The sequence below is a fragment of the Brachyhypopomus gauderio genome, unplaced genomic scaffold (genome assembly GCF_052324685.1).
Source record: "Brachyhypopomus gauderio isolate BG-103 unplaced genomic scaffold, BGAUD_0.2 sc204, whole genome shotgun sequence".
Taxonomy (NCBI): Eukaryota; Metazoa; Chordata; class Actinopteri; order Gymnotiformes; family Hypopomidae; genus Brachyhypopomus; species Brachyhypopomus gauderio.
In genome coordinates this window covers 3,139-23,072 of record NW_027507025.1, presented here as the reverse complement: position 1 = coordinate 23,072, position 19,934 = coordinate 3,139, and the positions used below count along the sequence as shown (strand labels likewise).

The window sequence follows — 19,934 nt, the reverse complement described above, 5'->3', positions numbered from 1 at the left end:
CTGTTTGTCGTTAAGTTCAGATGTTCACTGTTTTTGACTAACAAAAGTTAAGGGGTTTGTTGACAGGTTAGACAGATACATGTCTCAGGATTATGTATAACTTGAGCATTATTTTAATGTCAGTGATAGCCTATCCATGTTCTGTATGCAAAATCTATTGTCATAAAATAAGCAAACGGGTCCAGGTTCCATTCTTGGGGTTCTTATGCCATGCACATTTTTTTTCTCCATTTTAAAACACTTTTTTTACTCAGCCCCACCCACATTGATCTTAATTTGCTAAATAGGTCAATCAGGTTTTAGAAAAGGTAAAACACAACGTGTGATATAGGATCCCCAGGACTGGTATACGGAACCCCTGAATTAAACAAAGTCATTACTAATTTTGCTTACCCTCTTACAGATTGGACTTTCTGATTCAACTCCTGTTGTGCTGAGACACGCATGCTGTTCACGTGTCGCAGACACTGCCCTATGCAAACGTATAGTTGCTTTGCTTTTTCAAACTGCACATTTTTCTCAGCTCAGTGTGCCAGTTGTTCCCCCTGTGCACAGCTGTACTGAAACTGAACAGTGCTGGCACAAACCTTGGACAATCGTAAGTTTATAATAATCACACTAGATGAATGATCTAATTTAATGCACTTTTTCTTTCGGCTATTCTCTTTCAGGGGTCACCACAGCGGATCAAACTCCTCCATCTGGCCCTGTCCTGAGTGTCCTCCACTGACACCCCAGCCACTCTGATATCCTCTACCACGCTCTCACTCTCTTCCTCTTCTTCACCTCCAACATCATCCTACATATCACCATCCTATGCTGTTTAGCTACGCTCTCCCCGGGTAACACCTTGCAATCACTAACCTCTTTCAGGTTTCGTCTCCTACAGAGGATATAGTCGACCTGTGTGCATCTTCCACCACTCTTATGTTACCCTGTGCATGTAACCCATGTAGCCTTTCTGTTGACCTGGTGTGCTAAACCTTAAGCACATTCTCTGCCTTACACTCATTTAGAAATTCTAAAACACACTTTTTGCAAAACATTAAACACAGTTGTTCACATAAGACATTCAAACATTCAAAACTGAAAATCATGTGTTTCTTTTGGAAAACACTGCCACGCAACTGCTACACTCACCTACCAAAATCCATACCCAGTCCTCCTCACACGTTACAACACTTGAGCTATGTATGTTTAAATCAATAGTGGTTTAAATTGATGTCCACACACTCAGTCTGTATTGTCTATCTTTTTGCAGGCTTCTACCCAAGACGATTGCATGCAAGCACCTACAAGCACCTGGGAGATGGTCTGACTTGCCAGTGGATGTACTGATGCCGGGGTTGGATGTGCCATTGCCACAAAAGGACGTGCTGATGCTCCTACCTGAGGCCCAACATCTACACCGAAGGGACTGTGGGAACTAGAACCATAAATGTAGAACCACCTTTTGTCCACAAATACGGACTTGTGCCAACAGGCTGCCCAATGGAGGATGGGTTCCCTTTTCAGTCTTGGTCCTCCCAAGGTTTTCTTCCTAATTTTTTATTTATTTATTTAAACTTTATTTTACCAGGGAAAAATCCCATTAAGAACCTCTTTTTCAAGGGAGCCCTGGCCAAGATGCAACAACAGCAATACAGTTACAGCCAACAAATAAAATTACAAAGTTAATTAAAACAGGTGCATGTGAGGGAGGCTGTCTCTCCCTCACTTCCTAATCCCCACCATCATCGTGGGTTTTTCCTCGCCACTGTTGCCTTTGGCTTGCTCATTATGGATCTGGAGCCATACGATTGTAAAGCTGCTTTGTGACAACATGTGTTGTAAAAAGTGCTATATAAATAAATTTGACTTTGACTTTATGATCACAGTGTACCCTTCTTCTGATGGCTACTTCCAGCAGGATAACTCGCCATGATTCATCTCAGACAGATTTATTGAACACAACAATGAGTTCCCTGTACTCCAGTGGCCTACATAGTCAGATCTCAATCCAATAGAGCACCTTTGGGATGTGGTGGAACGGGAGATTCGCATCATTGATGTGCAGCCGACAAATCTGCAGCAACTGCGTAGCAATCACATGATGCTATCATGTCAACATGGACCAGACTCTCTGAGGAATGTTTCCAGTACCTTGTTGAATCTATGCCACAAAGGATTAAGGCAGTTCTGAATGCAAAATGGGGTCCAACCTGGTACTAGCTGTAATGGTGGTGAACCCGAGGGTAGAGAAGGATCCATTAGCAGGTGTAAAGATGTTGAATTTTAATATAGAAAAACAATGAACTGAAGTCCCAAAAGGGGACGACCCCAAAGGGTAGACAGGCAGCAGCACAAAAGGGCAAGACAAAAACGGGAGAGTCAAAAACCAGAGAAGACTAAGAGCAGCAGACAAAGGTAACAAAAGGGCCAAACAGGCAGGAGGATCAAAAACACAGAGCAAGGATCAGAAACCAGAACATCAATCAGAGAAATACACAGGATCACAGCTTGGTAAAGACACTCAGAGAGGCAACACTTCGCACTGGCGACTTGTGAACAGAGTCCTTAAGTAGGGTGTGGTGAATAGTAAATTAGAGTCAGGTGTTCTGGTCAATATTCCAGCGATGGCGCCCTCTGGCGGTCACGGGCGTGATTGCCATTCCTGACACTAGCAAGGTGTGCCTAATAACGTGGCCGGTGAGTGTATATACTGTATATACTATATTATATAGTGTATATGATTGTGATGGAAATTGTGTTATACTGATTACAAGAGAATTGTGAAGTGTGATTCAGTATGAAATCATGTGCTCATGTGTATGTGTGTATTATGACCTATGTTAAAGGAATGTGCAGAGGTAGAAAACACTCTTATCTGCCTTGACCCGCGGACCCATCAGCTGTTTCTATAAGCTGCTGCTTATGCTAAAACATGAAAACTACTGTCAGGAGAGAATGCACATGTAAGGCAAAAACTGTCTACTGTGCATTCTGCCTTGTTTCTCAGTGTGCCCAAATGTACTCTAAACATGTGATAAGAACCCCGCCTACTAAACGGTATAAAGGAGGGGGACGGTTCTCTCTCCTCTCAGCTTCTGTTCTAGACTGAACTCTCATGCTTATTTTGTCTATTAATAAATTTCTCTTTTAACCACGCCTGAGTCCTCGTATATTTCAGAAATTTCCACGACAATGATAATGAATTACATGAATGGTTTATACCTATTATTTTTACTTTTTAATTATGACCAAAACTGCTATATTTATTTAAAATATCATGGGTATACATTCAACATAATACTAATGCTACTCCCACCACTAATAATAAAACTACTGTAAATGTTTTGTTAATTTTCCTTAGCTCAAGGACAGTAACGTTTCACTGGGGGCCATCCCGTTATTTACCACTAGGTGGAGTATGGATGCCATGCAGGGCTAAATGATCACTTAATTCTACATATTTTAAATCTATTTTAATTATCTAACAATAAAAATGAATTATTGTAATAATTTAACCATCAAGCTAAAAAAAGTCTAGATCTGGTACCATGGAAATGTCTTCAGAAGGTACAAGGTGTGTGGAGCACAATGCTAATAAATCTTTTTTTCTTTTAAACTTTAGATAATTCTCCAGTGGTCTGTTTCTGTATTCATACAAGTGCTAGAGCCATCATAAGCTCTTTTTTGAGGTTCTAATTTCTGTAATCCATGTTAAATTAACTTATTCTGACAGATGCACATGAAGTCAGAATCACATGCCCACTCAACAGGCAAACAGACCATCTTTAGTACAATTAACAGCCTTTAAAATAACTTGGATGCTGGCTGCAGTCAGCTTCTAGGAATCCTCATGAATTATCATTTGTGTAAGTCAGATCATATGGTGGTCTGAATGCCACCCTCACCACACAGTCCATAAACCACATACAGTGAATTAAGTGTAAATGGAGTTTGTCACCATACTGGACCAGTAAGATAACACAATGCAACATAATGTAAGCATATTTTATTCATTCTGCTTTAACTGGAGACTGGAGTGACTCTGGAGTGTAACTGGAATCTTGGAGGTTAAGCAACAGCTGAGCTGGAAGACAAGAGACAAAAAGGTCATTCACTCACTCAAACACTAGCTTTCACCTTCAGTGCTGTAAACCACCTAATAGGTTTACCTGGTAGGTTCTGCAGATGCATCCTGGTATCCAGGATGTCCTGGAGTCTGTTCATCAGCACAAAGTAACGTAGGAGAAGCTCCTTGGGCCACAGCACCTTCTCATCCTCCATCTGGAGCTGCATCACCTGCATGTTCGCATACTGGGAGAAAAACTTGATGTTTTTCATCCACTCCCACAATCAGAATTAGAGAAAATAATTTCTTCCTTAAATTGTGCTACCTGCACACTAGACTCGGTTCCATCAAAGTTATTAAAAGAGGTATTACCAGCGGTAACTGAACCTCTTCTAACTATAGTTAACTCATCCATTACAATAGGTCACATGCCCAAATCATGTAAATTAGCAGTTATTAAACCTCTGATTAAGAAACCAAATCTTGATCCTACTGTACTATCTAATTATAGACCCATTTCAAACACATCATTTATATCTAAGATCATAGAAAAAGCTGTTGCCCAGCAATTATGCCTATATCTGCATAGGCATCACATATTTGAAAAGTTCCAATCTGGTTTTAGGCCCCATCACAGTACTGAAACAGCATTAGTTAAAGTAACAAATGACCTCCTCCTTGCTTCAGATCAAGGTTATGTATCGCTGTTAGTGCTTCTTGATCTTAGTGCAGCTTTCGACACAATTGATCATAGGATCTTGCTAGAAAGGTTAGAACGCTGGGTTGGAGTCTCTGGCACAGCCCTTTCATGGTTTCATTCTTACTTAACAAATCGCTATCAGTTTGTAGAGCTCAATAATATTCCATCCAAACATACAAAAGTTAAATATGGGGTCCCGCAAGGCTCCATTCTAGGACCACTATTATTTACATTATATATGCTACCACTGGGCACAGTTATAAACAAACATGGTGTCACTTTTCACTGCTATGCAGATGACACTCAACTTTACATATCAGCCAAACCTGATGACAAACTCAGTTTAAGAAAAATTGAGGCCTGTGTAAGAGATATTAAATGCTGGATGTCTCTAAACTTCCTCCAACTTAATGAGGACAAAACAGAAGTTCTCCTTCTGGGCCCTAAGGCCTCAAAACAGAAAATTCCAGATCTAATGCTTAATCTCGCAGGCTACCCCATTACACCTGGCACAGTAGCCAAAAACCTAGGCGTCATACTCGACTCTGACCGATCATTTGATAAATACATAGATAATACTACTAGGATAGCTTTTCTACATCTCCGTAACATTGCTAAATTAAGAAATGCATTATCACAGGATGATGCGGAAAAATTGGTGCACGCCTTTGTTAGCTCTAGATTAGACTACTGCAATGCACTACTGTCAGGATGTTCAAATAGGAATCTAAATAAACTTCAAATAGTTCAAAATGCCGCAGCCAGGGTTCTGACCAGAACTAGAAAATTTCAGCATATCAGTCCAGTCCTATCAGCCCTGCATTGCCTCCCAGTTAAATTCCGTATTGACTTTAAAATTCTTTTATTAACTTATAAAGCATTTCACGGGCTTGCTCCTGAGTACCTTCAGGAACTTATTTCCTATTACAAACCCCCACGCCCACTAAGATCACAGGGTGCTGGTCTTTTATTAGTTCCAAAAATTAATAAGGTAACAGCAGGGGGAAGAGCCTTTTCTTGTAAGGCCCCCCAGCTTTGGAATAATCTTCCTAAATGCGTCCGGGACTCTGACACAGTCACAATCTTTAAGTCTAGGTTGAAAACCCACTTATTAAGTTTAGTGTTTGATAATTAATATCCCCCCTTAGATAAAGGTACAGATCCAGGGGTTCACAGGCGAAGGGTTTTATGGTAGACTGGGGCGCTGGTGCTGTCGTCCTGTCACTGCTCGTGGTCACTCAAGTTTGTTGACAGTGCAGTGGACGGATGCCATTGTCTCAGAATGCCCCCAAGCCTATGTTACCTTCTGGTTCTGCCTTTTTAGCTAGGCTGTAATAATTTAACTAAATGCCGGAGATGCTGCCACACTCCGGAAATGTTTATAATTTCACCTGTCCTGTATATGTCCTCATACAGAGCTAATTTTCCCTGTTTCATTTCTCCACATGGCTGCCCGCCTGCTTGAGGAATAATGAGATGAGGAGACCAGCGATCCATCCTGGGCCAGCCACCTCCTGCCTAACCGGATGCATACATCATGATGGACATTATTACATATTTTTCCTTTTCTTTCTCTTCTTTCTATCTAAATTGTTGTTGTTGTTGTCATGGTGACCGGTGTCGGCCAGAGGAGGATGGGTTCCCCCCCTGAGTCTTGGATCCTCTCAAGGTTTCTTCCTCATGCAAAAAACTAGGGAGTTTTTCCTTGCCACTGTCGCCTTTGGCTTGCTCACTGGGGGCTAGGACTCGGCACTTGTAAAGCTGCTTTGTGACAACAACTGTTGTAAAAAGCGCTATATAAATAAAATTTGATTGATTGATTGATGTTCTCCTCCACATACGTCTCCCAGTCTAAAATATCTTCTTCATATACAGTGGAGTCTCCTGGGTGGAAATAGACTCCTCATCCTCCTCAAGTGTAGTAGGAAGTCTGGACAAAGAGCAAAATGCAGTAACCAAAAAATACCTATATAGTAACCAAAAAGTTGTACATTGTATTTTGGACTAGGGCTTGTCATGGTATGCCAGCCCTGTAGCCCAAGGGAGACGCCCACACACATCTGCACACACCCTTCACTTATTCTACACAAGTGACTGTAAGGAAGGAGTGAAGCTACACAAGCCTCCCGCTCTTCTGAAGTCACAGCGCCAGGGTCTCAACTTCTCGAAACATGCATGTTCAATCTCCTGAATACTAATGACCTCCACCTGTCCCTGTGTGTCCCCACCCTCCTCCACCTTTCTTACACTACTCACTTACCACTTTACATTGTGAAGTTTTGCCTCTGACGTTGCATAGTGAGCGTTCCTTGCTCGTTTTTGCCTACCGTTGTTGTGACCTTTGCTTCTCCCTTACACCTCATTCTCAGCCCGACCCCTGGATTTGTAATGGACTCTGGACTGTATGGACCATGCTGCCCTGACCCTGCTGCCCTGTGTTCGCTTCTTTTTGTACTGTGTGTTTTGTGTGTGTCTTGTGCTGCTAGCTACAGTAGATTGTGTCTGGAGGATAAAGAAGCACTACGCTGCATTTAGATCCTTTTGTGGTTTTTCCAGCACATATTACAGTCACAAATGTTACAGGTTTTGCTTCCCATCTACATGGGACCATTACTTACCCACTAACTAGAGACTGGCTTAATCTGCTAAAATCAGAACAAAAAACAAACAAAACTTGGCTATTAATGTGTCTATTTGCATGCATAAAGATTGTCTGAGCAAATTAAGTAAAAAAACTACAGCATGAAAGAACTACTCACCTGCATTTCAATTCGTTGTTGCACTTGAGAGTTCGCTCCTTACAGAACCGAATGTATTTTCATGTGTGGGTATGCAACATGGATTTGGCTTATTAATATTGTTCATTAAATGACAATGAATGAATTCTTCTGCCCTTGCACAACTTTACCATCTGCATATTTCATTCAGCACAACTAATGACTTGTAGTGTAACCTACCAAAAATGCCAATTACAATGTTCAGGAATATGAAGGAGCGAATACAAATCCACAGAACGATGTAAATGCTGCAGGTGATGCTGTCCAGCTCTGGAACCCTTTGTACTTCTGACAGCAGGACACACCAGTGAGTCATGGTGAGCAGCGTGAACAGTGTGATAAATGCATTGTGCAGATCTCTGGAGAACACAACCAGCACGCTCACTTTCAAAGCAAACACTGGCAATTATCAAATACAATGTAAAAACTGAGGAGTCCAAAATGACTGAGGAGCGACATTAGGCAAACAGCCAGAGAAAAGAACCAAGAACTATTTACTACTAATGTCACGGCCTTTCCCGACAAAGGGCAACATTTTATATTTCCCTTAGCCCAATCCCAACCACTACACCTTGGGGAGTCGCAAGTTGACAGAAATGCAGAGAGAAGATGGGAATTTGCACAATATATTTATTCAACAAAAGAATTTTATATATAAAAAAAAAAAAAATCCATCAACTCCAAGTGCACCCAGTCCCAGTCCAGAACCTCGGCAGCCAGTTCAAGGAGGGACACGCAACAGTCCACTTAGTGTTCTGGATAGCAATGCTGCAGACAAAGGACAGAACAAAAACAAAACGCAGTCACCACTCAAAATAACTGAAATTGTAACAAAGAAACACACAAACCCACAAAGACGCAACACAAAAATGGAGCCCAAAGAATATAGAATATTTTAGCCAAACAAAATGTTCCCTAATAGGCTAGCACTGGAAAAAAAAACTACTTAACACCACAGCAAACCCTCCAAATTATAAACCCCAAAATAAATCAAACCAAACAAATCCAAATCCCTTACACACAACCAAAAATCAAATAATGAAATAAACCTATAGCAGTACCCAGCCTAATAGAAAGCAACTTAGCTATTTATAGCAACGGACTCCAACAAACTAAAACAAAAATGAAAAATTAAAATGTACTGCCCTAAAACTACGACTGGTGGATGGCAGAAGGTTAAAATTCTTCTAAAAAGGTAGGGGGTTGCACTTAGCTTTTTATCAGCGTGCTTCTCGTGCACAGACAGCACCAGCAGCAGAGTCTCTCACGTTCTCGCTTTCACCAGCAGCTCAGCTGTATTTACTCCGGCACGTCCCAACTTCTCAGATCAGTCGGACAAAACAGACACCGCTTGGTTCACTCGGTTCACCCTTCAAACAACGGAAGTCTTTCCGCTTTGTTGCGTACTTGCCAGAGTCGGGAGCAGTGTCCGCCTGTGTCACGCCTTTTCTGGCCTTTAACACATGAATGGTGGAGAAAATCAAGCGTTGACAGGTCATCTAGGCTACATGCTGTCTAAAGTGACGTCATTCATGAATAGTCATTTTTTATTAGAAAGCCTTTTATCTACTAAGATTTGGAAGAAAAGCAAGGGGCTATTTACACAATTCCCATAGAAACGCAACCCATTAACAGATATAACGGATATAGCATTGAAGTGATGATCACCTTTACAGCTTGTTATTTAGCAGTTGCCTGTAGTCTGCTGGTCTGAATCATGTTTAACTAATTAATTGTAATGAAAATACCATCTAAGCATTAATCATTTTAAAATGGTAGTCTGTAGCCTTATCACACAAGGGGGGAGGAGTGTTAATGTTGAACAAATAATAACTCACTTGAAACTTACCAGTAATATAAAAAGATGTAATATACCACACATACCAGTGTGAGCGGTAATTTAGGAAGGAAGTTTCTAATTGTGTCTAGCCTTATAATTTTGATTGTAAGGGCAGGGTAAAGGTTAGGTTTCTGCCAACATGTAAAATCTTATGGAATTTGTATCTGTCCCCATGGACAGAGGTATCTATGTTCCCAAATCTGAAAGGCAGAAGCCGTTCTTAATGAATTATCTCCTACGATTGGACGACAGGAACAGACAGAAATAGACCTGAACTGAACTGAGCAGATGTGTAGTCTGTCTTGTTAAGTGAGGATGTAGGTGCTTACATGTGTATCCTGACTTAGTCATGGCATGGAGTTGGGTTTAGGGGGATACTGCTGCTTCTCCCTGGTCCACCATCCACGGGACCACGTTCTTCTCTCCAGCCCCACTGGAGACAACAGCAAAACAGGAGCAGCTGGAATTCAGCCAGTTCTCTATGTGTTTCAGCAGATGTACCTGAGTTAGAAGGTGAGCTACTACCTTTGCATGTAGAAAAGCAGGTAGGCTGTTTTTGCCCTGCTCTTAAGGACGGCTGGCTCTGTCTTTTTTGAAACCTTTGAATCGTTGAATTTTAACCAGCACTCTCCTTTCTCCTCAGCTACGTCGCTGATGTAGTGCCCTGTCAGGGAAGCAAGATGTCATTAGTCACTTTATAGTTTCTACTGCATGTTTGTGGATATTATCAGACTGCTCACCACTGTCCATGCTGCCACCCAAATGAGACACCACAGCGTGGAGTCTGTAGATGTCTGTGTGAACAGTTTCCTGCAAACAACAAGTACATCTGTTTTTTCATATGATTAAGTAAGAATGCATCTTAGATCGTTGATATGGGTCTCTCTCATATCTATCTATCTCTCTCAGCCTGTCTTTCTCAGTCTCTCTCAGCATCTTTCAATCTTCTTTTTCATCTCTCTCTCTATATCCTCACCAGTGGGCTGACGTGCTGTACTTTCTCTCCCTGTCCTTCTCTGCTCTCATTTACTACTAATGGGTTGAGAGAACTACATCATTATGGCAGGTACGTATAAACGTAGACAGGTTGTAAATCCAAAATTTAATTGATCACTGTAGGAAAATGGCTGATGTTTACCTTGTTCTGGCACAGAGCTTTTCTCCAGATTATCCTCCTCATGTCCTTTGTCCTGGGTGTATGCTGGTCCACTGTGGACACATCACAAAGCCATTCAGTTAGCGTCTCATTGCTAATTGTGAAAGGGTGGACAGAGGTGAGAGAGCGTATGCTCAGGCCGTTGTACAAGCTGACCTTAACGGTTGCCCGAGTGAAGCCACTCCAGGGAGGACAGAGAGGTCCAGCTCTGAGGGGATGTCCATTAGGTTTGTTAGTTTCTTGCCCAGCATGTCAAACCTCTTAATGTGGAGGATCAGAACTCTGTTCCAAAAGGAAAAATGATGTAAGAATTGGAAGAGTGTGAGATGACTGCTTTAAAACTCATTGTTTGTGGTAATTCACATAATGCGAGACTCACCGTGGGAGTGTGAAGAACTCCACCACTTCACATGCCTCGGTGCCTTGACCACATTCACATTTGAACTCCAAAACCGTTGACTGAAAAAAAGTTTTCATTGAGAGTGACAATGGTTAGGATGGCTCCCTAACTTAACAAACTGGCAAAAAAAGTGTTGTCCAGTAGGGGTGTGTGAGGTGACAGACCTTGAAGTAATTGTGTAGGCTGTCAGTCAAGGTAGAGCTCAGGTTAACAGAGAGGTGGTTGAAGTCCTCCACTCTGGAGCTCTGCAGTCCACAGCTTTCAAACAACAGAAATCAACAGAGAGGTTACAACATTCACACAGAAATAACCCACATTATCCCATACCAAGTGTGTGCATACTTTGTGACAATGCACACTCTGAAGAAACACATGTTAAGAACAGTTGATTTACAAGAAGGAGATGTGGTGATATAGCACAGAATTACCTGCTGCAGGTGCGCACAGATTTGAGGTGAAACTCAAAATTTGCCACAGGGCAGATGTAAGAGAAGGAGGAAACCCTGAGTGTCTCTCCCTCCTCCTTCAGCTGAAGCAAACACATCATCAGGAACTCATGAGCATCCTGTGGAAGACAGTACATCGGAACGGCATTACTCCTGGACTTCAGCAGCAACAGAGTTGAGAAAACAAAGAAGGTTGTGTGCAGTTCCTGCAGACTACTGCATGTGGTTCTGATGTGTTCTGAATGGCTCAGAGGGTTGTTTAGCCGAACCTGTTCGTAGTCCTCTCCAAACGCAGGGCATCTGACTGAAATACAGGCATTCAGGGCTCTCAGGAGCTTCTTCTTCTTTGAAGAGCTACGACTAGTGAGCCTGCCTTGCTGTAGATCTGCAAAACATCTACGCACAGTAACAGGGAGACCAATGTGGTTTATAACTCTCAGCATCACAACACCTCTCTAAGCACTCATAATTGAACAGTTCATTTAGACATGTGACTTCTCTGTTCCAGATCAGGTACCTGAGCATCTGGCAGCTGGATGGATCCGTCCAGCTGGAGCACTGAGCTCTGATGGGGCTCCAGAAGCAGGAGAGACTCAGAAGACACTGCAGAGTGGCGTTCATATAACATGTATTCCCAATGTTGGGAAACCTAACAGGACATTAATGTTTAGAATAGATTTAATACATAATCAGTAAAACTTCCAGGCCACTAGGTGTCAATGTCACATAATTTCAGAATTTGAAGAAGAACTGCAAAAATACTTATTGCTCCTTTAATTGCTACGTGCCTTTATTTTGGTTCAGAGATAAAGACTGTGTACATTACATCTGTGTACACTGCAAAATCACGTAATGGTTGTGTGCTAAAACACAACGTGTTCTGTCTTTACCAGAGCTGTTGGATCTCTGTGTCTCTGCCAGCAGAAACAGTGGGGGCGTGTCCTTGGCCCTCACCCTGGCCACTCTCAGTCACCCTTTCACTACTGACGATGTGCGGTAACAGGTGCTGCAAATTCTGCACACGAAAGTCTCCCTCTACCACAACAGCCGGCAATCTGAAAGAGAGAGTAAAGTGACAGATGAATATGGAGTTTGTGTAGTGCACAAAATGTTCACATACATACAAATGTTGTTTTTAATATTTTTCAGTTTCTCTTGATTTATGCCACAATGTCAATATATAACCATTATAGATTGTCCATACTTTACTGTGCCATGAAGATGACTTTAATAATGTACCCACCTATCCATGGGCACAGAGCACACATCTTTATCAGCAGCCCCTATGGAGAGAACAAAACCTTGGAGTAAGTGTCTTTGACTAAAACATACTATGCAAAGGTACAAAATCATAAAAGATTCTGAGCTCTGACCAGGAACAATCCCTTCCGTGTTCTTGGGTTCAGTAGGGAGTTTGTTGTTGGACCTGGGGGCAAATAATTCCAGGGAAAAATCATAGACAGAATAAATAATAACCAAATGTGCATGTGACTACACATGTGCATGTGACTACACAATTCATAAGGCTGGGACGGTTTTCATACCTGGTTAAGTGTCCCTCAGAGGAAGAGGAGCAAGAGATGGAGGAGGAGCTGACATTCAAGGACTGAGTGTCAGTTACTTGTGTCAGGGAGGATGACTCTATATGTCTCCACCATCTTTGCTTTTTCTTCTTTTTAACTTCACTATTCACACCCTCTTTGTTCTTTTTCTGTAGGAAACCATTGGTTTGTCAAATCATGGGTATGGGAAACCTCAGTACACCCTAAAAAGCATCACATCTTAAATCGAAAAATATCGGAGAAAATATCGGAGAATCGGAGAATAACCGGTATAAAAATGCCGGTTACTCCTTTTTAGACCACAACGTATAAAAACGTTAGATAGCTACCTTCATACACGAGTAAATGCAACCCATTTGTCCGATATACGCTCCTTCCTAACAGAATTAATGTAAACGTCGTCGCGTCGGGTTTGCAGGTACTTTAAATGTGATGTTCGCGATATATTGACCTGGTTCTATTGTGCAGCGCTGTCACGGCCTCGTTGTTAACGTCAGTAGCTATATGACGTAATAGTGCTGCGTTCTGTTATCGTTAAGTGTGAAGCTGTAAGCTCCAGACTATTTAGCACAACTTCTATACCCTATATCCAAAACCAAACACTTAGGTCCTCAGACACAGGTCTTCTGGTGATTCCAAAATACAAGCTTGTCACTGCTCGTGGGCGCTCATTCTGTGTAATGGCCCCAAAACTGTGGAATGGCCTCCCGCAACATCTCCGCCTCTGTTCATCCTTTTCCTCCTTCAAAACTCAGCTTAAAACTCACCTTTTCTCTCAGTATTTTCTCCCTTCCACATAGTCATAGTATGGTTTAATTAATTATATTTATTTATTTAATTGTTATTTGTTTTTTTTCCCCATAGGATTTTTGTAAAGTGTCCTTGGGTACTAGAAAGGCGCTATATAAGTTTAACTTATATTAAATACGTTGTTTAAATATCTAAGTGACGCACTACCGCTACTAGTGGTGAGAAAGTGTACTGCATTTTATTCAAAATCAATGCGGTCCGGCGGCCCTCTGCGGCCCAAAGTTTAAAACTGTTGTTCTTTTGAGGCCCTCAAGGTGGCGTTCGCGGCCCACAGTTGGGTTAAGAATCTCATCTAGATGAGGTTTTGGGGCTAAATCATCTCTTGACTGTCATGATGATGCCCGATGTTGTGAGGGTTTTGTGTGTTTTTTTGTTTTTGTTTGCCCAATCTTTCCTTTGCAACCTTTCAGTGACTCTGCAATATACTCCGCAGGGGACGACCAAGTTCATGGTCATGGTTCATGGATCATGAAATCCCTTCACCCTTTAGTGCTAAGGTTTAGTGATTCATCTTATACATTATTATACTAGAAAAATCCAAATACTAGAATGTAAGATACTGATTAGTGAAAGAAATCTGCACAATTACACACACAGCTTGGGCACCTTGCAGGGCTTTGAGCTTTTATGAAAAGTGCGGTTCAATTATATTTCACATGTACAGTATCAGCTACTCTTTTTGCATTTTAAAGTCCCCTCTAATTTATAACTGTCCAACAATATTTCAGGTTGTCCTAAAATATTTCCTGATTGCTTATAAACTGTTTCTTCACAGCTGATTGCCTGACTGAATCTATAGATTGCCTTTCCTGCATTTACACTGAATGTAGTTTGACAACATTATAAAGGATATATGTTTCCAAAACATGCATAGAAATTCAAGTCATGGAGTACAAATTTAATTTGATCAAATTACAACTTGACAGAAAAAGTAAAACTGCATTTTCATTAAATAAATATACAAAATTCAGATTCAAATTGTAGCTGTAGAGAGAGGAATAAAATCCATCCAATTGTCATTAACAAAAAACAAGCAAAAACAAAACACACACACACACACACACACACACACACACACACACAAAACAGATTTGCCAGATTTCTATACGATGAAGATTTTTTAATCAGGTGTCAACAGCACGACATCTAACTTGGATAAAGCCACTTCTGTTACGTAAGGAAGTGTCTGATGGAAGTGTCTGATGGGAGGGTCTGATGGGAGTGGATCAGAACTCTGTTCCAAAAGGAAAAATGATGTAAGAACTGGAAGAGTGTGAGATGACTGCTTTAAAACTCATTGTTTGTGGTAATTCACATAATGCGAGACTCACCGTGGGAGTGTGAAGAACTCCACCACTTCACATGCCTCGGTGCCTTGAGCTTGACATTCACATTTGAACTCCAAAACCGTTGACTGAAAAAAAGTTTTGATTGAGAGTGACAATGGTTAGGATGGCTCCCTAACTTAACAAACTGGCAAAAAAGTGTTGTCCAGTAGGGGTGTGTGTGGTGACAGACCTTGAAGTAATTGTGTAGGCTGTCAGTCAAGGTAGAGCTCAGGTTAACAGAGAGGTGGTTGAAGTCCTCCACTCTGGAGCTCTGCAGTCCACAGCTTTCAAACAACAGAAATCAACAGAGAGGTTACAACATTCACACAGAAATAACCCACATTATCCCATACCAAGTGTGTGCATACTTTGTGACAATGCACACTCTGAAGAAACACATGTTAAGAGCAGTTGATTTACAAGAAGGAGATGTGGTGATATAGCAAAGAATTACCTGCTGCAGGTGCGCACAGATTTGAGGTGAAACTCAAAATTTGCAACAGGGCAGATGTAAGAGAAGGAGGAAACCCTGAGTGTCTCTCCCTCCTCCTTCAGCTGAAGCAAACACATCATCAGGAACTCATGGGCATCCTGTGGAAGACAGTACATCAGAAGGGCATTACTCCTGGACTTCAGCAGCAACAGAGTGAGAAAACAAAGAAGGTTGTGTGCAGTTCCTGCAGACTACTGCATGTGGTTCTGATGTGTTCTAAATGGCTCAGAGGGTTGTTTAGCTGAACCTGTTCGTAGTCCTCTCCAAACGCAGGGCATCTGACTGAAATACAGGCATTCAGGGCTCTCAGGAGCTTCTTCTTCTGTGAAGAGCTACGACTAGTGAGCCTGCCTTGCTGCAAATCTGCAAAACATCTACGCAAGGTAACAGGGAGACCAAAGTGGTTTATTTCTCTCAGCATCACAACACCTCCCTAAGCCATCATATTTGCACAGTTCATTTAGACAAGTGAATCCTCTGTTCCTGATTGGCTACCTGAGCATCTGGCAGCTGGATGGATCTGTCCAGCTGGAGCACTGAGCTCTGATGGGGCTCCAGAAGCAGGAGAGACTCAGTAGACACTGCAGAGTGGCGTTCTGGAGGCGGGAAGGGAAACTGCAGGTGTTCTCAATACACACCTTGACTAGCTAGCCAGGTATTTTAAAATGAAATGAAATGTGCAATGTGAAATGAGCACACATTTCATTTCATTTTACCTGGCTAGCAGAGGAGTCAATTCCAGGTTCAGAAAGTAAAAGTCCTCAACAGGATTTTGCTCAGGCTTCCTGGATTGTGTTGATTCCACTAATTTTACCTGGATTGCACTAATTAGAAAATCTAGCAAGCTTGAGTAAAATCCTGGTGAGGACTTTTACTTTCGGAACCTGGAATTGACACATCTGCTGGCTAGCGAGTCAACATGTGTATGAACACCTGCAATTCTCCTTCCCTTAATAGTTTTAGTAAACAATTCAGTAATGTGTAGTGTCTCCACCAAATTTCTCATGGATTTTCGTGACTGGATATGGTGACGGATTAAATCTGGTGGCTTGAAGAATCCCGTTCACCACTGTTAACGACACACTACTATAATTTACCCAGCTACAGTTTATGTATTATGCATTGATGTGCATTTACAGCACACTTGTAATATAGTAATATAATTTTCCCAGCTACATTTGATTGTCACGTAGGGCTACTCCCCCCTCTCCTAGCTGTCACTCCGGTGTCCTGCTCTTCGTGTCTTTGTTGTTCCTTGCTTGTTAATCCCGCCTTGCTTGTCTGTTACCATAGTTTCCCTCTGTCTGCCATGCCCATGTTGTCATTGTCTTCACCTGTGTCTAGTCTAGTTCTGTGTATTTATATCCCTGTGTCTCCCTAGCCCGTTTTCGGTTGTTCTGTTCATTTGCTCTGTCGGTATTTGCCAATGTGCTCCGCGATCCTTGTTATTTGATTTCGTGAGTATTGTTCCTGTTCCATTGTTCATTCCTTTTAGTGTTCTCCCCATTGCCCTGTTCGTTCTCTTTGTGTGTCTGATTATGCCGATCAACTTGTCAAACCTGGATGGCTCACCTGTTACGACCCCTGCCTGTTGTTACGACTATGATTATGGAATTCCTTCTAATAAATCTCGCTCTCCTCAGCGTTTGTCTGCCTCCTAGCTGAGGAGGTGCCTGCGTTACATTTGTACTTATATTTTATTTTATGTTGTGCATTTGTAGCACACTTGTACTATTTAAAAGCTAGTCATTTAAAATGTTTATTTTAAAAAATGAAAATTTCCACCAGGGAAATTTTAGTAAGCACCAATGCAAACTGTCTATAAGAAACTATTTCTACTTTCTTTTGTTTCCCCTCTCTTGAAGATACATTTTATTTATTTGTAATAATTTAGGCTGTGTGTTTCCAGTGTAATATTCCTCTCTCACTATAGTTTACTAAATTCAGGTATCGCATGGTTAGTGTTGCTAGCTGGGAAAATAGTGAATCACTCAAATATCATAACTGGATACATTCAACCTAAAACATAATTAGCCTATAACTCACTAATGATTAAGTCAAGTCAAGTTTATTTGTATAGTGCTTTTCACAATCTTTACAAGATTAACAATCTTATGGGTCCAAATCCCTAATGAGCAAGCCAATGGCGACAGTGGCGAGGAAAAACTCCCTATGATGGAGGGGAATAGGAAGAAACCTCGGGAGGACCAAGACTCAAAAGGGAACCCATCCTCCATTGGGCGGCCCGTTAGCACAAGTCCGTGGTGCGCAGGGTGGTTCTACAGTTCTACAGTAGTAGTCACAGTTCTCGTTCCCCGGCCAAGTAGTCACAGTCCCTTCAGTGTAGATGGTGAGCCTCTGATAGGAACTAGCATCCGCACGACCTCTTGTGGCAATGGCACGTCCAACCCTGGCATCAGTACATCCACCGGCAGGTGCTTGTATCCGGATAGGTGCGTGTATCCAGCAGGAACCAGTCCCCTTCGGGTGGCCTGGTTAAATACACAAATCACACAAAAACACAAAATCAAATTATACAGACTAATACACAAGTCACACACAAACCACACAATCAGACTAAGCATACTGATGATTACATGAGTAACACCAAAGGTAAAATACAAGACAGTATGACTCCTTTGCAATTAAAACACAATCACATTACTGATAAATATTTATAAAACAATAATAACTATTTCACTAACAATTTACAAAATCATTTACATTTACGGCATTTAGCAGACGCTCTTATCCAGAGCGACTTACAAAGTGCTTTGCATTCAATCACAGAATTCATCCTAGGAAATAGTACGAATAGGCCAGAATTCAAGATACCATTGAGTCAGACTACTACTAAACTACAGGAGTCAATGTCATTACCTAGTGTTTTTGCAAGTTAGACATTTGCCAAGAAGCACAAATAACCACAGACAGACATACCATTTAAAGAACCACGGCAAGTGGTATCAGCTGAGTTAGTGCTCTGGTAAGAACTCAACAAACAGGTGGGTCTTCAGTCTACGCTTGAAGATAGCAATAGACTCTGCAGTCCTAGCAGCTAATGGAAGATCGTTCCACCATCTTGGAGCCAGGACGGAGAATAGTTTGGAGCTTTGTCTTCCATGAGACTTTAAGCATGGAGTTTCGAGTCGAGCCAAGCTTGAGTTTCTGAGTGTTCGCTGTACGGATTGGCTTTTGACCATGGACATCATGTAGGGAGGGGCCAGTCCATTTTTGGCTTTGTAAGCAAGCATCAATGTTTTATATCTGATGCGTGCCGCTACTGGAAGCCAGTGAAGAGAGCGTAGCAGAGGAGTCACATGTGAGAACTTAGGAAGATTGAAGACCAGTCGTGCTGCAGCATTCTGAGTTAGTTGTAGAGGTCTGATGAGGATGACAGGAGCACTGATAATCTGCTGTTGATAACCAAAAATCCCAAAATGGTCGAATCTGTAATCCTGATGGTTGTCCACGGTGATGATGAATAGTCCACGAATGGTGATTCTTTCGGGCTTTCCTCACAGTTCCTTGCACACTGACGATGGTGATTGTTCTAATAATCCCGACGATCGGTTCTTGATGCCGTTCAGTCCTCTGGTCTTGTCTCTGTTCTCTGGCGTGGATCATAAAGTCTCTCATCATCCTGATGCACATCTTGTCAAGGCTTATTATTCTGTCCTGGTCCACAAACTGCAGTAGTCCTCTTGTCCTGGGAGCCTGCGTGAAATTCAGGTTGCACAGCTGTCGGTAGTCTCTAATCCAGGAAGAAGCACTGGAGACCCACATGATGGACAGAACGAAAGAGACAGAAAAGCAGAATAAAGACTACACACAGCTTTATGTTTTCATGAGAAATCTGGAAGATGAGTTAGGGTTACACAAACCTCAAAAGATGAAACAGAGTGTTGGGGGAAAGAGAAGGGGCAGATGTAAAACGCTCCAGGTGGGTGATCAGTCCATGTGATGTTCTACCTCTGTGTCCCAAAAGACCAACATCTAGTCCTCATGTGGTTATGGGAAAACCTTCAGCATCTGAAAAACACACATGCAAGCAAAAATATTAAATTACGTAGAAAAATAAAACGCATGCCACACTGTGAAATTATGAATTTATATAAGAATTCAATTTCATGTGTAGGTGTTTAAAAGCCTGGAGGTGGTCGTTGAGGGGGTGCTCTCGGTGGGGGATGGACTGCTGGAAAAAACAGCTGGGTTCGGTGTCTCCAGGGTCTGGGTGTGACTAGATTCGGATGACCTGAAAATGTCATCCGAACCAATGGAGACACCCTTAAACCAAGTGGACACCACCGTTTGCTACAAAACACACACAATAAAAAATGCCTTTAGATATCATTTTCTAAAAAC

General features: G+C 41.8%; 1 protein-coding gene and 2 long non-coding RNA genes across 4 annotated transcripts; all 3 read right to left on the bottom strand.

Annotated features, from left to right (window-relative positions):
* Positions 1–8,198: 8,198 nt before the first annotated feature.
* Positions 8,199–10,832, bottom strand: LOC143502735 (uncharacterized). Of its 2 annotated transcripts, none has more exons than XR_013127137.1 (5): positions 10,687–10,832; positions 10,115–10,583; positions 9,900–10,038; positions 9,704–9,807; positions 8,199–8,988 (listed from the first exon to the last, which is right to left on the bottom strand). It is a non-coding gene; the product is annotated as an uncharacterized LOC143502735 (long non-coding RNA). The 2 variants fall into 2 exon arrangements; XR_013127138.1 differs by having other exon boundaries at positions 10,118–10,583.
* Positions 10,833–11,523: 691 nt separating this feature from the next.
* On the bottom strand, positions 11,524–13,658 carry LOC143502725 (ubiquitin carboxyl-terminal hydrolase 37-like). The gene is made up of 8 exons (XM_076995414.1): positions 13,268–13,658; positions 12,921–13,087; positions 12,750–12,802; positions 12,620–12,659; positions 12,267–12,431; positions 11,894–12,025; positions 11,646–11,772; positions 11,524–11,529 (listed from the first exon to the last, which is right to left on the bottom strand). The coding sequence occupies exons 1-8, from the start codon at positions 13,292–13,294 to the stop codon at positions 11,524–11,526; spliced, it is 717 nt and encodes a 238-aa protein (XP_076851529.1). The 5' UTR covers positions 13,295–13,658.
* A 3,963-nt stretch (positions 13,659–17,621) lies between these two features.
* Positions 17,622–19,688, bottom strand: LOC143502751 (uncharacterized). Its single transcript, XR_013127150.1, has 3 exons — positions 19,454–19,688; positions 18,510–19,323; positions 17,622–18,061 (listed from the first exon to the last, which is right to left on the bottom strand). It is a non-coding gene; the product is annotated as an uncharacterized LOC143502751 (long non-coding RNA).
* Between the last annotated feature and the right edge of the window lie 246 nt (positions 19,689–19,934).